Below are 18,760 nucleotides of genomic sequence, written 5' to 3'. Positions count from 1 at the left end.
AAATGGGAATGATAGGGAAGATTATGAACGGGATATATAAAATGGGAATGATAGGGAAGATTATGAACGGGATATATAAAATGGGAATGAAAGGGAAGATTATGAACGGGATATATAAAATGGGAATGATATGGAAGATTATGAACGGGATATATAAAATGGGAATGATATGGAAGATTATGAACGGGATATATAAAATGGGAATGATAGGGAAGATTATGAACGGGATATATAAAATGGGAATGATAGGGAAGATTATAAATGGGATATATAAAATGGGAATGATAGGGAAGATTATGAACGGGATATATAAAATGGGAATGATATCGAAGATTATGAACGGGATATATAAAATGGGAATGATATGGAAGATTATGAACGGGATATATAAAATGGGAATGATATGGAAGATTATGAACGGGATATATAAAATGGGAATGATAGGGAAGATTATGAACGGGATATATAAAATGGGAATGATAGGGAAGATTATGAACGGGATATATAAAATGGGAATGATATCGAAGATTATGAACGGGATATATAAAATGGGAATGATATGGAAGATTATGAACGGGATATATAAAATGGGAATGATATGGAAGATTATGAACGGGATATATAAAATGGGAATGATATGGAAGATTATGAACGGGATATATAAAATGGGAATGATATCGAAGATTATGAACGGGATATATAAAATGGGAATGATATCGAAGATTATGAACGGGATATATAAAATGGGAATGATATGGAAGATTATGAACGGGATATATAAAATGGGAATGATATGGAAGATTATGAACGGGATATATAAAATGGGAATGATATGGAAGATTATGAACGGGATATATAAAATGGGAATGATATCGAAGATTATGAATGGGATATATAAAATGGGAATGATAGGGAAGATTATGAACGGGATATATAAAATGGGAATGATAGGGAAGATTATGAACGGGATATATAAAATGGGAATGATAGGGAAGATTATAAATGGGATATATAAAATGGGAATGATAGGGAAGATTATGAACGGGATATATAAAATGGGAATGATAGGGAAGATTATGAATGGGATATATAAAATGGGAATGATATGGAAGATTATGAACGGGATATATAAAATGGGAATGATATCGAAGATTATGAATGGGATATATAAAATGGGAATGATATGGAAGATTATGAACGGGATATATAAAATGGGAATGATAGGGAAGATTATGAACGGGATATATAAAATGGGAATGATAGGGAAGATTATGAATGGAATATATAAAATGGGAATGATATCGAAGATTATGAATTAGATATATAAAATGGGAATGATAGGGAAGATTATGAACGGGATATATAAAATGGGAATGATAGGGAAGATTATGAACGGGATATATAAAATGGGAATGATATGGAAGATTATGAATGGAATATATAAAATGGGAATAATGGAAAAGTATATAAAATGTGATGCATGGTTAAGTAAATGACATTTGGATTTTGAAAAAGTTAAAAAGATAAATGAAATGAAAGATAAATTAAATAAAGAGAAAATGGCAAAACGGAATAAGGAAAGATATGCGAGAGCAGACTCTCTCTGTTCTGTATTTACTTATTTTAATCTAATGTTTGGCACTCCAAATGTATGTGAGATGTAGCCCAAATAATTTTGACACTCCTCCATAAAGTTTACAAATCTATAGTTGATTCTTTAAAGTGTGTTTAGTCTAATGAGTATTAGCAAAGCAATTTATTCTATCAAACTCAAGGAAGGAAGTGTCGAGTTTACTGGGTAATCACTGTCCACATTTTAAATAATGCATACTTTACAACTCTTCCTACAAACTGACTTACTTGTTTACTTGAATTGAGACTTATACAGGTAGTATGCTTGAGACAAAACAACAACAATTATCTTAAATGCAATTTGCTTTGCATTGGAGAGGGGAAAAAAACACAAAAAAGCATATCGAAATATCTGCTGTAATGAACAGTTTGATGTCTGCTCACTTACATCAGCCAAGTCCTTTATCTGTTTGTCAGACACATCATATGTATCAAGTCTCTGTAGCTGCGGTATATGATATAAGACATGGGTGGCATAATTACATAAGAGACAGACAGGATTGGGTCTAAATTGGGGATCCTTTAGGCTCAAATCCTTTAAGTTTGCCAGTCTTGCCAAATTGGTTATTTCCTGAAAAGAAGATAATAAGAAAGTACTGAGAAAGCAAGTTGCAAGTTTAACAGACATTAAAATATACAAATAAAAAAATGATATTATACTTTGGTGGGTTCATATAAATATTCACTTTTCCACATATCTATATATCTAATCAGTACCAGAAACCTGTATTCTGACAATTACCGCAGTCTACGCCTTAAAGTATATATCAAGGAAGACGCCTCAGGCACCCTGTGTTCAGATATAAAGCATTTTATTGGACCATCTTTGTCAAGCGAAAACCACACAGAACAGTGAACAACTGTCAGTAACTCTCCAGATCCTTCCTAATGTTGCAGATGGGCAAAATAGACAAGGCATGGTACCAGGAAAAACTGTGCCAAACAGAGGAACATAATAACATCTACTGAAACGCAGTAAATGACTCCCCATAGTGGGTGGAACCCAATCATAGAACCGTACCCAGAAATACTGAAGCTATGTCAATTATTTCTAGAGTTCTATTGACATGCCCACTGTCTGTTTGCTTCAATGCAGTTAAAGGACCATCTTGGTAGAGTCAGTATAATCCTAGGATAACTATACTGTACCTGGAAAGATGAGATTTTATTGCCAGACAGATTTAACCTCTCAAGTTGTACATTGAGATCCAAGCACTCACCTGCAAAAGCGTAAAAGTGTTAAAAACACATTTTAATGACATTTGCAATTTGATGCTTATTTGAAAATCTAGTTGACAATTGCTCATTCACAAATGTATATATGGCTTGAGAACAAGTGTTAAACCAAAAGATGAGCACACTAGTTTTTTTCATTTATTTGAATTAATTGTTAAATCATAATCCTAAATCTATTTTAACCAATTATAAGAACAATATCAATGAATATACCATACGAACCTTTATAATCATCTCCTTGTTGCATAAAATATAATTTACATTATTCAAGTACTATTTATGGGGCACCATAGATAGATAGAAGGATGAGAGAGAATGTCCAAAGTCACAATCAAATGCCAAGCCAAATGCAAAACCCCACTATCTAACCAACTGGTGCCTTCTATCATTAGGAGTAAATGGACTAATTACAATTAGAAAACCATGAGAAAGGGATTTCTGGCACTTTATTGGCTTACCGATTGAATGTATCAAATTCCCAGCAAGATTAAGCTCTTTCAAATTGTGCAACTGATCCATTCCCTAGAAAAAGAAAAAAAAAACCAAACAAAAAAAAAAAAAAAAATCACAATAAACACATATTTTATGTATGTATATATGTATTTATATTCATTCTAGATATTGAAATGTATATTTAATTAATAGGCCAGGCATATATGTGTGGATGTGATTAATGATTTATAAACAGACATCAATTTTAAAGGGACACTATAGTCACCAGACACATTACAGCTAAATGTAGTGGTTCTGGTTTCTATAGCATGTCCCTGCAGGCTGAGCAATGAAAACACTGCCTTTTCAGAGAAGTAACAGCTCTAGTGACAGTCACTCAGATGACCACTAGAGGTGCTTCCTGGGTCAGTGTTGCAGAATAGACTCCCAATGCTTTCCTACGGGAAAGCTTTGGATTGGCTAAGGTCGAACCCTGAGACAGGTAAGCAAGATACATTTTTACTCCACTCTGGAGAGAGGGCAAACACCGAAACAGATAGAGTACCGTATATACTCGAGTATAAGCCGAGTTTTTCAGCCCATTTTTTGGGCTGAAAAACCCCAACTCGGCTTATACTCGAGTCAAGGTCTGTATTATGGCAATTTGCATTGCCATAATACAGACTGGGGGAGAGGGGGGCTGGCAGAGCTGTACTTACCTGTTCTGCAGCTCCTGTCAGCTCTCTCCTCCTCTGCGCCGTCCGGTCAGCACCTCGGTCAGCTCCCAGTGTACAGGCTCTCGCGAGACTTACAGTGTAAGCTGACAGAAGAGCAGAACGGACGGCGCAGAGGAGGAGAGAGCTGACAGGAGCTGCAGGACAGGTAAGTACAGCTCTGCCAGCACCCCTCTCCCCCCACTGAACTGCCACTGGACCACCAGGGAAGGAGAGCCCCCCTCCCTGCCATATATCAAGCAGGGAGGGGGGACGAAAAAAAAAAATATATAAATAAAATAAGAAATAATAATAAAAAAATAATAATAATAAATTTTTTTTTAATAATAACAAAAAAAAGGGGTATAAGGACCACTATGGGAGGGGGGGGGGGTATAAGGACCACTATGGGAGGGAGGGGGGGGATAAGGACCACTATGGTAGGGAGGGGGTATAAGGACCACTATGGGAGGGAGGGGGGGGGGGATAAGGACCACTATGGGAGGGAGGGGGGGGATAAGGACCACTATTGGAGGGAGGGGGGTATAAGGACCACTATGGGAGGGAGGGGGGGTATAAGGACCACTATGGGAGGGAGGGGGGGGATAAGGACCACTATGGGAGGGAGGGGGGTATAAGGACCACTATGGGAGGGAGGGGGGGGGGATAAGGACCACTATGGGAGGGAGGGGGGGATAAGGACCACTATTGGAGGGAGGGGGGTATAAGGACCACTATGGGAGGGAGGGGGGGTATAAGGACCACTATGGGAGGGGGTGGGATAAGGACCACTATGGGAGGGGGTGGGATAAGGACCACTATGGGAGGGAGGGGGGGTATAAGGACCACTATGGGAGGGAGGGGGGGGGGGGTATATGGACCACTATGGGAGGGATGGGGGGGATAAGGAACACTATGGGAGGGAGAAGGACCACTATAAGAGGGAGGGGGTGGGATAAGGACCACTATGGGAGGGGAGGGGGAAGTAAGGACCACTAGGGGAGGGGAGGGTAAGGACCACTAGGGGAGGGGAGGGTAAGGACCACTAGGGGAGGGGTGAGTCAGGACCACTGGGGGGGGGGAGTGAAGGAACACGGGGGTGGGGAGGTAAGGACCACTGAGGGAGGAGGGGGGGGAAGTCAGGACATATGGGGGGGGGAGGGGGCGGCAAATATCCTTGCACCGGCCCTGCACACACTGCATTCACACACTGCATTCATACACACACACACTGCATTCATGCACACACACACTGCATTCATGCACACACACACTGCACTCATACACACACACTGCACTCATACACACACGCTGCACTCATACACACACACTGCACTCATACACACACACTGCACTCATACACACACGCTGCACTCATACACACACGCTGCACTCATACACACACACATACGCACACACTGCATTCATTATACACACACTGTAAATAAATATTCAATTAATATATTTTTTTTAGGATCTAATTTTATTTAGAAATTTACCAGTAGCTGCTGCATTTCCCACCCTAGTCTTATACTCGAGTCAATAAGTTTTCCCAGTTTTTTGGGATAAAATTAGGGGCCTCGGCTTATATTCGGGTCGGCTTATACTCGAGTATATACGGTACATGTGAGCAGTGATTTAGTAAATCAATACCTACATTAGGAAATTTCAGATAACATATTAAACAGTGTTATTACTAATATGAGAGCTGTGGAGAAGTGTCAGACGTAAGTACAGCGAGACATGCATCACAAGTATTATTTCCTATTCTAACACTCATTTTAAACGTTTGTTTTTCAGTTCACTACAATTCAATGTTTAATGAGCATTACCACTTAGAAATGTCAAATTTAAGATCAAAATATCCAAAATGGAAAAGTTATCCAAGTCAGCTTGGCTTTCATTTCAAATCCCCATTGAAATGCAATTTGAAATAGTAAATAACATTACGAAAGTTACATTTCTAGGTTGTTAAAACAGACATATAACCTACAATAAATCATTGCTAAGTGAGGCAGCGCAACCCACAACACATCCTTCTAACTTTTCAAATTGCCAAAACCAGACTATTTCATTTTTGATTATGTGGCTGGAGGCTTGGCCATGTGGCAGGGCTTTTCAAGAAAGTTTTGATTATATAATACCGACCGGTAAGTATTTTCTGTTACATAAATATTTATCAGTAGGTATCTGCCCATGTAAACTATTTTTTTTTTTAAAGTTCTGTTCTAAAATTGATAAAACTAATTTATGTAACAGAAAATCAAGTTTAGAACCTGATCAAAGTATTTAATTTACACAGAACTATTTTCACAATATAAACAAATATGTTTAGTAGTTTAAAACACATTAGCGGTGACACTCTGTTATACACTCCTACACCCTACCTCACCCCCCAAAAAATGGTATTCATTAGAAGAGGGACCAAGAGGCATTGACATTCCTAGAGAAAGAGACTTGGAGTTTTTCACAATGTTTAAAAGGATACCATATGTGTCAAAACAACTTTAGCTCAATGAAGCTGTTTGGGTGTATAGATCATGCCCCTGCAGTGTCACTGCTTAATTATCTGCCATTTAGGAGTTAAATCACATTTGTTTCTGTTTATCAAGTCCTAACCACACCTCCCCTGGCTATAAGTGACACAGCCGGCATGAAAATCAGACGTTAACTTGTTTTAGAAGTTTTTATTTCCTGCTCTGTAAATTTAACTATAATTACACACAGGAGGCTCCTGCAGGCACTAGGCAGTTATTAACATGATAGGAGATAAGAAGTTCTAAATTAAACAAAATGTGCAATAAAAAGTTTAAACATGACATGTCTCTTTACAGAAAGTGTTTAGGAAAACTCTGCAAGTCACATGCAGGGAGGTGTGACTAGGGTTTCATAAACAAAGTGTTTTTACTCCTAAATGGCATAAAATTGAAAAGTGAGACTGCAGGAACTTGATCTATACACCAAAAAAGCTAAAGTTGCTTTGGTGCCAATAGTGTCCCTTTAAATATTTACATAATATTAACATTCTGGAGACATGATAAATATACCTTTATCACTTTAATTTCATTCTCGTTCAACCATAAAACCTCCAGCTTTTGAAGTGTTTCCAAGCCTTCAATGTTTGAAATATTGTTATGATAAAGAAAAACCTTTTTCAAATGCGTGCAGTGATGAAGTCCTTCAATTGTCTATAAGAAAAAAGAAAAAATACAATTAATTCAAGATACAATCTGTCTGACTTTTCTTTTGTAAAGGCAAGCTAACAAAGACAATATCGTAAAGGTTTATTCTTTTAAATATATGGCATATTTTAAGCGTATGGGGAAGATTTATCAAAGTGTCAATGACACTTTTACGTCACATTTTCTGTGACTTTTTAGTGTAAATGTTCATCATCAGATGCAAATTCTGCAATCCAACTGTGTGTTTTTTTTTTTTTTATGCCATTTTTTGCAATGCAATGAATTTATCAATATTTCCATCACATTTGCCAACAGAAAAGTCTTCTGTTTCACTTCTCTTTTTTTCCAGCAGCTCTAAATATAGTTGTCATCACTTTTTGTTAAACACGATCAAAATAAAGAAAGACTTAAACCATTTTTTAGAACACTTAATAATAATAATCCCCCTGTGTGTCTTGCAATCGCACCGGTTTATTACCATTGTCAGACTAAGCTAAATAGTAGCAGAGCTCCAAACATTAATAGTCATGAGACTGGAAAATAAGAGGTACTGTACACTGAGCGGGCCTGTCTGGCCAGCCCCAACCTACAGGACCCTGCAAAGAGGGCTGCTCTCTGCAGAACCCTAGTCCCTGTTCACAGCGCAAGCTTGTCTAATGACGCACTCACGCTGTGCTGATTGGGACACTTCCCTGGTGTCCCCGGATGCATGACACCAGGGGAAAAAATTGGGACAGTGGGATAGGGAATTCGAGACTGTATTTAGCATTAGACGTGATGAAAATGTCTACCGTAACTTACCGTTAAGTTACATTCGGCTATCCATAGCTCTTGAAGTAACGGACATGACTCTAAGCCCTCAATGGCTTGTATATTTTGACCAACTAAAATAAGGTGGATCAGATTTGGGAAATAAGAAAGTCCCACCATTTTCGGATAACCAGAGAAAAACATCTCAAGGGTTGTTGTTCCCGGCCCATCTTGTTCGATATTCTCTGGAATTAAACCATTGCATGTACACTGCAAATATAAAAAAAAAAAAGAGAAAAGGGAAGGGTCACATTTTATTGCAGATTGGTAAATGTTTCTCAAACAGGGACCCCAAATAGTGTATTGAACACCATTTAGAAAACAGAGCATTAACCAGCAATATAAGAGTAAATTGTTTGATACTCTAACAAAACAGTATTTTTTTCCATCTCAGTTAAGGGTATATTTAATTGATACATCCATACATACATAAACATACATATTCCTTGTAAGAACATGCTGCATGTGGACGTCCATGTATGAACCCAAACTTAGGTCAGATTTGCTAAGCACCAATCTTTGAAATTACAAAATTTGAATTCTAGAAGGGAACTAGAAGTACATTATCACTTCTTAAACAATGCAACAAAGAAATAGTAGAATCTAATTTTGGTAACATGTTTAAACAATGTGTGAGGATTACAGAGGCAGGGCAAATATATAAAAAAAAAAAAAAATTATATATATATATACAAAAAAAAGTTACCGTATATACTCGAGTATAAGCCGACCCGAATATAAGCCGAGGCCCCTAATTTTATCCCAAAAAACTGGGAAAACTTATTGACTCGAGTATAAGACTAGGGTGGGAAATGCAGCAGCTACTGGTAAATTTCTAAATAAAATTAGATCCTAAAAAAAATATATTAATTGAATATTTATTTACAGTGTGTGTATAATGAATGCAGTGTGTGCGTATGTGTGTGTGTATGAGTGCAGCGTGTGTGTATGAGTGCAGCGTGTGTGTATGAGTGCAGCGTGTGTGTATGAGTGCAGTGTGTGCATGAATGCAGTGTGTGTGTGTGCATGAATGCAGTGTGTGTGTGTGCATGAATGCAGTGTGTGTGTGCATGAATGCAGTGTGTGTGTGTGTATGAATGCAGTGTGTGAATGCAGTGTGTGCAGGGCCGGTGCAAGGATATTTGGCGCCGTAGGCAAAACATTTTTTGCCGCCCCCTCCCCCCCCATATGTCCTGACTTCCCCTCCTCCTCCCTCAGTGGTCCTTACCTCCCCACCCCTGTGTTCCTTCACCCCCCCCCCCCCCCAGTGGTCCTGACTCACCCCTCCCCTAGTGGTCCTTACCCTCCCCTCCCCTAGTGGTCCTTACCCTCCCCTCCCCTAGTGGTCCTTACCCTCCCCTCCCCTAGTGGTCCTTACCCTCCCCTCCCCTAGTGGTCCTTACTTCCCCCTCCCCTCCCCTAGTGGTCCTTATCCCAACCCCTCCCTCTCATAGTGGTCCTTATCCCCCTTCTCCCTCCCATAGTGTTCCTTATCCCCCCCCATCCCTCCCATAGTGGTCCATATACCCCCCCCCTCCCTCCCATAGTGGTCCTTATACCCCCCCTCCCTCCCATAGTGGTCCTTATCCCACCCCCTCCCTCCCATAGTGGTCCTTATACCCCCCCTCCCTCCCATAGTGGTCCTTATACCCCCCTCCCTCCAATAGTGGTCCTTATCCCCCCCTCCCTCCCATAGTGGTCCTTATACCCCCCCTCCCTCCCATAGTGGTCCTTATACCCCCCTCCCTCCAATAGTGGTCCTTATCCCCCCCTCCCTCCCATAGTGGTCCTTATACCCCCCTCCCTCCCATAGTGGTCCTTATACCCCCCTCCCTCCCATAGTGGTCCTTATACCCCCCTCCCTCCCATAGTGGTCCTTATACCCCCCCCTCCCTCCCATAGCGGTCCTTATCCCCCCTCCCTCCCATAGTGGTCCTTATCCCCCCCCTCCCTCCCATAGTGGTCCTTATCCCCCCCCTCCCTCCCATAGTGGTCCTTATCCCCCCCTCCCTCCCATAGTGGTCCTTATCCCCCCCCCCCCCCTCCCATAGTGGTCCTTATACCCCCCCTCCCTCCCATAGCGGTCCTTATACCCCCCTCCCTCCCATAGTGGTCCTTAACCCACCCCCACCCTCCCATAGTGGTCCTTATACCCCCCCCTCCCATAGTGGTCCTTATACCCCCCCCTCCCATAGTGGTCCTTATACCCCTTTTTTTTATTAATTTTTTTTTTATTCTTATTATTTTTTTTATTATTTCTTCTTATTTTATTTATATATTTTTTTTTTTCGTCCCCCCTCCCTGCTTGATATATGGCAGGGAGGGGGGCTCTCCTTCCCTGGTGGTCCAGTGGCAGTTCAGTGGGGGGGAGAGGGGGGCTGGCAGAGCTGTAACTTACCTGTTCTGCAGCTCCTGTCAGCTCTCTCCTCCTCTGCGCCGTCCGTGCAGCTCCTTCTATCAGCTCACACTGTAAGTCTCGCGAGAGCCGCGGCTCTCGCGAGACTTACACTGGGAGCTGACCGAGGTGCTGACCGGACGGCGCAGAGGAGGAGAGAGCTGACAGGAGCTGCAGAACAGGTAAGTTACAGCTCTGCCAGCCCCCCTCTCCCCCCAGTCTGTATTATGGCAATGTAAATTGCCATAATACAGACCTTGACTCGAGTATAAGCCGAGTTGGGGTTTTTCAGCCCAAAAAATGGGCTGAAAAACTCGGCTTATACTCGAGTATATACGGTAAACTGTACCTTGCACTCAGGCTCCAACATTATCAAACCAGGTGCAGCACCAAGGCTTAAACATCCAAATAGAAAAGTAGTTGGTTGCACTCTCGGATTTCCATTAAAATATAACTTTTATTCCAATTACTAAAACAGATCAACGTTTCAGTCATGGATCCTGATGAAAGTCAACAAGATGGACTGAAACGTTGATCTGTTTTAGTAATTGGAATAAAAGTTATATTTTAATGGAAATCCAAGAGTGCAACCAACTACTTTTCTATATATATATATATATATATATAAAAATAAATAATAGCTTGGCACTCTCCTGAAAAATATAATAGGATACCTGCCTGGGTGCAATCCACGTTGCGTTGCATATATAACACGATAGAGAATATAGGATGCACTCACAGGACTTGGTGAAAAAAATCTTGTTGTTTTATTTAATGCAGGTGTGAACCCAAAACCGACGTTTCGACCTCTGCGGGTCTTTATCAAGATATATATATCTCAAATGAAAAATAAAAATGCATAACATGGCATGATGCTGTTTATTAATAGATATATATTGTTTCCTATATAAATAAACAGCATCATGCTATGTTATGCATTTTTATTTTTCATTTGCTCTGGATTTTGGGAAAACAAGAATTAACATGTCCTTAAAGCGGCTCTGTCACTTCTTTTTTTTCAGATCATCAGTGTTGACTGTCACACGACCACAAGAGTCAATGGAGGTCTGTGTAAGCAGTGGGCAGGGGTGGTGTAAATTCATGCACAAGCCCAGAGAAGGGCAGAGGGCAGCATTTCTGGGCACCGCCATCTTAGTACACTGTAAGATGGAGGAACTGTATGAAAGACCCAGCAGGACGGCCACATCAATAAAAGGGTACATTGTGCCAGTCCTGAGGTTTAAAAAAAGTTTGGGATGTCAGGGGGCAAGAGGAAGGAATCCCTTAGCTGGCAGAAAAGGGATCCAATAAGTGACAGAGCCACTTTAAGTTACGTACATTTTTATACGGTTTGTAAATGCTTTTACACTTGAATGTGGGTATTGTTCTCACTGTGAATATTTTGTACCACTATAGATAATTTCTGTGTTATTCTGTCTGTGCTTACTGCATGTGAATACCTTCAACTCAGCATTTAAGATGCTACTCTCCTCCCCCCCTCTGTTTGCCAACACGCCACCTTATTCTTTCAGTATTATAAAAAGGCATCTTACCAGCTCTCTGATGATTTCTTCGGAATTAAGATTTTCACTTGCACTCATTTTCAAGGATTAGGGCTTAAAATAGATGCTATGATCATCCCTGTGTCAATAATAAATATTATACCTGGAAAATTAAAAATAAAAAAAACATAATAAAGGTTAAAATGACAATTAACTGGAGATGGCTACAGGTTTTTAATCAGAATTCTATGGCTTTGAAAATATAATTACCGATTACATCACATAGACAGATATCTATTGGTTTGTCTGTTTACTGGAACCTTCTTGGGGTATACATCACGGTTAAAACGTTCTTCTGAATTGGTTTATGGAAAATGTCATAATTTCCCTGAAATTGAAATTCTGAAACAAAGATATTTAGGAATTGAAATTAAACTCAAGAGAAATTAGTGGTCAACTTCAACAATAGTTTTATTTGTTAAAACACAAGCCCTAAAAAGACACAGTTTCTAAATTATGCAACCCAACCATGGATAGAACACCAACATCTGCTGTGTTGTGTGGGAGGATGGCAGGACAGGTGCAGGATGCTTTAAACGAGGAATGGGAGACACAAGAGCATACATGTAATAGATAGTGCAGAAAGGAGGTGGAATTAATTTGGCGTCATAGGCGGTAGAGATGAGGAGGAGGGGGAGAGGTAAGTTTAGCAGACTGAGAACGGAGTACATATATTTAAAAAAGTAAAAAAAAGAAAGACAAATGGTAACTTTAAATGAACACTAAAGCGTTAGGAACACAACGTCATCACCAAGGTCTGCTCCGGCGCGACCATGCACGCATCCAAGCTTCCCCATAGGAAAGCACTGAATCAAAGATTTCCTATGGGGGCGTCTGCATCATTTTACTGAGTTTTTCCCTACAAGCGCCTTTAGTGGTCAATGAAGTGGTTTGGGTGCAGTTGTCCTGTCATTTTAACCCTACAATGTAAAACATTTGCAGTTTTTTGCTTTAGAAACGGCTATGTTTACAAATACACTTTAGTCATCAGAACCACTACAGATTAAAGGGGCACTGTAGGCACCAAGACCAGTTCAGCTCATTGAAGTGGTCTGGGTGCAAACACCCATCACCCTTAACCCTGCAGTGGCAATTATTGCAGCTTTTATAAACTGCGATAATTACCTCTGAGGGTTAACTCCTCCTATAGTGGCTGTCTACCAAACAGTCACTAGAGGAACCTCCGGAATTGAACTTTTGGTCGGTTATCTGACACTGGACGTCCTCATGCTCTGCATAAGGACTTCCAGCGTCAGATTTTCCCCATAGGAAAGCATTAAATAATGATTTCCCTATGGGGAGATCCTAATGCGAGTGCGGCCGTTGCTGCGCATGCGCATTAGGTCTCCCCCACCGGCAAGGGACATCGGCGCTGGACCCAGGTAAGTGACTAAAGGGGTTATTAACCCATTAAGTGCCGCGGGAGGGGGCCTTGACAAAGGGGAAATCTATAGTGCCAGGAAAATGAGTTTGTTTTCCTGGCACTATAGAATCCCTTTAATGTAGTGGTTATATTGTATATAGCATGTCCCTGCAGGCTTAGTCCTGTAAAAGCCTCATTATACCTCTAGTGGCAGTCACACACACGGCCACTAGACGTGCTTCCTAGTTTAGTGCTGCACAGTGTGCAGCACTTGCATTTAGCACTGAACGCTTCCCATAGAGATGCATTGATTCAATGCTTCTCTAAGAGTAAATGCTAATTGGTGCAATTACCTCTTGATGCTTTCCTATGGGAAAGTATTGGATTGGCTGAAATCATCAAGATCGATGATCTCAGCCATGGAGGCGGGGCTAGCCACAGAGATACCAGCACAGAGATGGAGAAAAGGTACGTAAAATACCTTTTAACTTCTTACTGAGGGGGCCAGAAACCAAAATATGTACTCTAGCACTATAATGTTAGGAATATATGTTTGTATTCCTAACACTATAGTGATCCTTTCATTTTAAAAAGCCTAATTATTATTATTATTATTATTATTTATATAGCGCAAGCAAATTCTGTAGCGCTGTACAATGGTGTCAACAGTATAAGGAAATCTTTAAAACTAATCGACTGGCAGGAGCTATTTACTGACAAAGCCAGAAGATAAATTCAACGTCTATAAGGCCGTATAATTGAATAGTTCAACTTGGCTGTGGGGGTGAAAGCACCACTAGTGGCGGTCAGACAGCCACTAGAGGCATGTTAACCCTGCGATGAAGAGTTTGCCAATAAAAGGAAGATCAGAACAAGACAGAAATTCGGTATTTTCTTATTCTCAATATATAGCAAAGAGGACTCTATGGCTGTAAAACCCCAGTTGCAAAAGCCTTATAGCAAACAAGTGATTGGTTAACACGGGATAAAGTGCTACAGTCATTAAAGTTAAAGCAACTGTCACCCCTCCCCCCCAAAACTGAATATTTCATAAAGAGAAAAAAACTGAAAAATCTTTATGAAATGCTCACATTGACTGTTGAAATTCCACTGAAAATCCAAAGCAGTCAAAGTCTATCATAAGACTAAGTGGGGGTTACTCCGTCTTATGTATTGCCCTCCTTTTAACAAAGCTTGACAAAAGGTGGAGCTAAAGACACAAAGTTCACTAGTGACCGCTATAAGGAAAAAGGCAATGTCCACGGATCCTCCACAGATCCTCCAAAGTGTTTTACTCTTGTGCATGTCCAAGAGTACAGCACTGATGTGAGCTCCTGGCACATGAAGCGCCAAGGGCTGAAGGGTCCCTTGAATAATGAAGCCAGTGGCCGTGAGGGACTGCTTCAGATAATTAAAACCTACCTTTGCCTGCTGCCCCTTGCCACTGCATATCAAGTGGCGATGTCACCATGGGGAGTCTTTTCAAAGTAGGCAAAAACCCTAGAAGTGACAGCATGCTTTAACGTAAATAAAACCCTAGGGTCAGACGGTATTCACCTACAAGTACTTAGGGAGCTCAGTGTACAAATATCCAAACCACAGTTTTTAGTCTTTCAAGATTCTTTTCCTTCAGGAATCATACCAGAAAACTGGAGAAAAGCAGACGTGGTACCTATAGTTAAAAATCTGTGGTACGGAAGTTATTTGAAAGGATGTGAGCTACTTAGATTTTACACATTAGGTCTCCCCATTGGCCAACATCAGCGGTGGAGTGCAACCCAGCATCGGTACTGAAAATATGCAAGTAAAAGAATAAGTTTTTAACTCTTTCAAGAATAGGTGGGGCACTTTAATGTTATAAATACATCTTTGTTTTCCTAACACTAAAGTGTTCCTTTAATGAAGCAGTTTTTGTGTACAGACCATGTCCTTGCAGTCAACGCACAATTATCTGCCATTTAGGAATTAAACCACTTTTGTGCCAGTTTATGCAGCTCTAGCTACACGGCCCCTGGCTGTGACTGACACATCCTGCACGAAAAAATAATTAGATTTTCAATCAGATCACTGTGTGTTTACTTGAGAAATTCTGATCTCACACTATGCGGATTCAGGACTTGAATTTTGGATAGGCAATGACCTCACCCCCCAAGACAGTACTAGTGGGTACCCAGAAAATATATAAAAAATATTTATAATTTTCCTCTCCCTATAACTTACTTTAGTAACATGGCTGAGCAACATTGAAATGACAGTTCTAAGAGTGATCGTGTTTTCTCAGGACGCTTTACGGGGACACCATATCTGATGCCATGTCCACGTTCTATTAGTAGTCACAGCAACTGGTGCACCAATGAAGCATCCGGAGGACGGTCACTCACTGGACTGTCATTTCAAGACAGCACGGCCATGCTACCAAAGTAAAATAGGGGGGGAAAAATAAAAATATTTTTATAGACTTTCTGGGTATCTGCTGATGCTGTCTTCGGGCTGGGGGCACTAGACCGGTGACCCTCCCCTCCTTCTGGATATGCCTCTGTATTCTGTTAAATTAACTAAAATCACAAACAGGAGGCTATGGCAGGCTATTAACAAAGGAGAAGATAAGAAATTCCAAATTAAAACACACTGTTCAATTAGGGAAGCTAAACATATTGACCATTTTCAGGATGTGTGTAAGGGGGCTGTGTGAGTCTAGGTCAGGGAAGTTGTATTGATTCATGTAATAAAAAAAAAAATATTTAGTTTCTTTATAAATTAATGGGTTAAGAACCCACCTTGTATATACTATGCATTGTTGGCCATGAGTTTTAAAAACCGATATTACAGAACAAGAAAAGGACAAGCTACAAAATTAATAAGGGGACTGGAAAACATTAGTTATGAAAAAATACTAGAAAAACTGCATTTGTTTTCTTTAAAATAAAATCAAATCATCTCAGAGGGGGTATGATCGCACTATACAAATATATACAGGGTCAGTACAAAGCACTGTATGTTAACCTGTTCAATAGTAGGAATATGTAACAGACAAGAAAGGTGTTTTTGGTAACAGCAGAAGAAATTCTTCCTTACAGTAAGGACAATAAAGACAAAGGTTGTCTAATCAAATTCTATAGATATCTTTTCAAATGGGCCTGGATGTATTGTTTTTTAAACAGAATATTCAAGGATATAATTAATATGTATGAAAACAGCTTGTTGATCCAAGGAGAAATCTGATTGACATTATGAAATCAAGAAGGATTTTTATTCTGTTTTTTTAATTATGGCTTACTTTCTAAATTAAAAATTCCATCTCTGATTACCTGCTATATCTTGTATTAGTATCACGTTACATTGCACTGTATTTCACAATAACCTAACTCAATCTTATTTTTTATGTAAACACTATTGTTGCCAATCACTATCTTATTCACAAAAGGTTAATTGCAGTAAATGCATTTAGACACTAGGTGGCTATATAACCATTGAATAGACCTACAGGCTGAGTGCATATCGGGTTGCCTTAAATGGAGCAGTCATAGTCAGACTAGCCAGGGGCTACATTTTACAAAGCCGCTCATCTTGTATTTTCCCATAAAAATATTTATAGTGTAGCAGCACAATAACAAACAGTATTATTGATTTGGGAGTGCATATTAGGTAACATTTTAGTTTAACCCATTTTGCAAGCATTTTACATTTGGACATTTTGCTATTTGCTACAAAGTGTTTCCAATTAATTATAACAAGAAAGACAGTACAAATAATGCATTTTAATGCTATACATTTAAAGAGAAATACATTCTTTTTATTCTTTTAAATTAACGATTTCTGTGAAGTCAATTTGGATAGCATTTACTTTAAATAGCTGAAGGAAATTAATAAATGAATCATGGCGGTAATTCCATAAGAACATTGTGGGTTTCCTGTGGCAACAAACACCTGTTATATAGGAGATTGCCCGTGTACTAACAGCTTTCTGCATAGATGCCGCTTTTCTTGGACAATATAAAATAATTCAGCTTCTCAGAACAGGCAATGTTTACATTTGGCTGAAACGGTTCTCTACAGGTTGGCTATCCGACTTTTCTGCCTTTCAAACCTTCACTTCGTGGATTCACTGCTTCTCTTGCAAGACTTCTCTTGAAAGCACTGGATTGGACCAAAGATTATCAAGCATGAAGATTTCATCATGGGAGGATGGGACTACAGTGAGGAAACTGGCTCGGGATTACCGCTAGGTACAAAGGTGCACTCTAGGCACCACAACTACTTAATCTCATTGAAGTAGTTATGGTGCGTGGATTCTCCTACTTTTCAATATTTTTGAAACAGTGAATGAGGGTCCCCAGCCACACGCAGCTTGGCCCCACTGGAGGTATTGGCTAAAGCGAAGTTTAAGTGCCTTAGCATTCATCTCACCAATCGGAGAGCAGTCGGGTGACACTTGCAGCTAGTCACTGCAACCCATTGCTGTCCAGGCGTAATGTGAAAGCATCATCAGGCAGCTGGGGACTTTCATTTGGTTGAATTTAAATCTGAAAATCTAAACTAAAAAAGGAACAACTAACTTAAAAACATATTTAAGTTTAAAAACTGAGGGATCCCATAACGGTGGCCCAAGTAATCATACAGAACAATCCTTCAAAGGGACTCTGTAGGCACCCAGACCGCTTCAGCTCATTGAAGGTCTCTGGGTGTAGTGTTCATTTTGCCCTTAGAGGTAAAATGTTAAAAATTGTAGTTCCAGAGAAACTGCAATGTTTACATTGCAGCAGTAAGTCTGCCCTCAGTGGCTGTCTGGATCGAAACGGACCTTTGTTCCGGTATCTGACGCTGGACGTCCTCACGCTCTGCATGAGGACATCTAGCGTCAGATATTTCCCAATAGGAAATCAGTGAATCAGTGATTCCTATGGGAAGGTCTAATCCGCGTTGCACTCGCCACACTCGTTGAAGGACATTAGAGGAGGCGGAGGGTCGACCCAGCGCTGGGATAAGGTAAGTAAATAAAGGGTTTTTAACCCTTTATTTAAAGCGGAGGGAAGGGTGCAAGGGAGGGGGGAGGCAGGAGGAGCAATAGTGCCAGGAAAACAGTTTTGTATTTCTGACACTATAATGTCCCTTTAAAAGCAAATTCAAGGTTTAAAACCCTGGGACTATTTCTGGTCCTCACTGGTTCCCTGGTGTAGTAGAACACAATATTATTAGAGTTCATGCAACATGAACTATCTACAATCTGGTTGATGGTGGCAGGAGCACATAGACACTTCATTATTACTGCACCAATGAATGTTTATTACTAAATCATAAAGAATGCTAACTTAAATTAGTTAAATTGAAATGTATTTTATTTTAAAATAACCAGATGTACAATGTAGCGGAGAGCTGATATTCCACAGCTATTCTCCACTTAAGATCCCAGTGAGGCTCAGGAACAAGTATTATAA

General features: G+C 40.1%; 1 protein-coding gene across 1 annotated transcript in view; it reads right to left on the bottom strand.

Moving 5' to 3' along the window:
* Positions 1-12,212, bottom strand: part of LRRC9 (leucine rich repeat containing 9) — a 94,953-nt gene extending 82,741 nt beyond the window's left edge. Inside the window, exons 1-7 of the mRNA XM_063439500.1 lie at positions 12,173-12,212; positions 11,954-12,065; positions 7,997-8,215; positions 7,061-7,201; positions 3,327-3,390; positions 2,782-2,852; positions 2,021-2,203 (exon numbers count right to left, since the gene is read on the bottom strand). Of these exons, the coding sequence (XP_063295570.1) occupies positions 2,021-2,203; positions 2,782-2,852; positions 3,327-3,390; positions 7,061-7,201; positions 7,997-8,215; positions 11,954-12,001 (726 nt within the window). The 5' untranslated portion in view covers positions 12,002-12,065; positions 12,173-12,212. The remainder of the gene's footprint in view (positions 1-2,020; positions 2,204-2,781; positions 2,853-3,326; positions 3,391-7,060; positions 7,202-7,996; positions 8,216-11,953; positions 12,066-12,172) is intronic.
* Between the last annotated feature and the right edge of the window lie 6,548 nt (positions 12,213-18,760).

Source organism: Pelobates fuscus, chromosome 13, assembly GCF_036172605.1.
Source record: "Pelobates fuscus isolate aPelFus1 chromosome 13, aPelFus1.pri, whole genome shotgun sequence".
NCBI lineage: Eukaryota > Metazoa > Chordata > Amphibia > Anura > Pelobatidae > Pelobates > Pelobates fuscus.
This window is presented reverse-complemented; position numbering and strand designations above follow the sequence as displayed.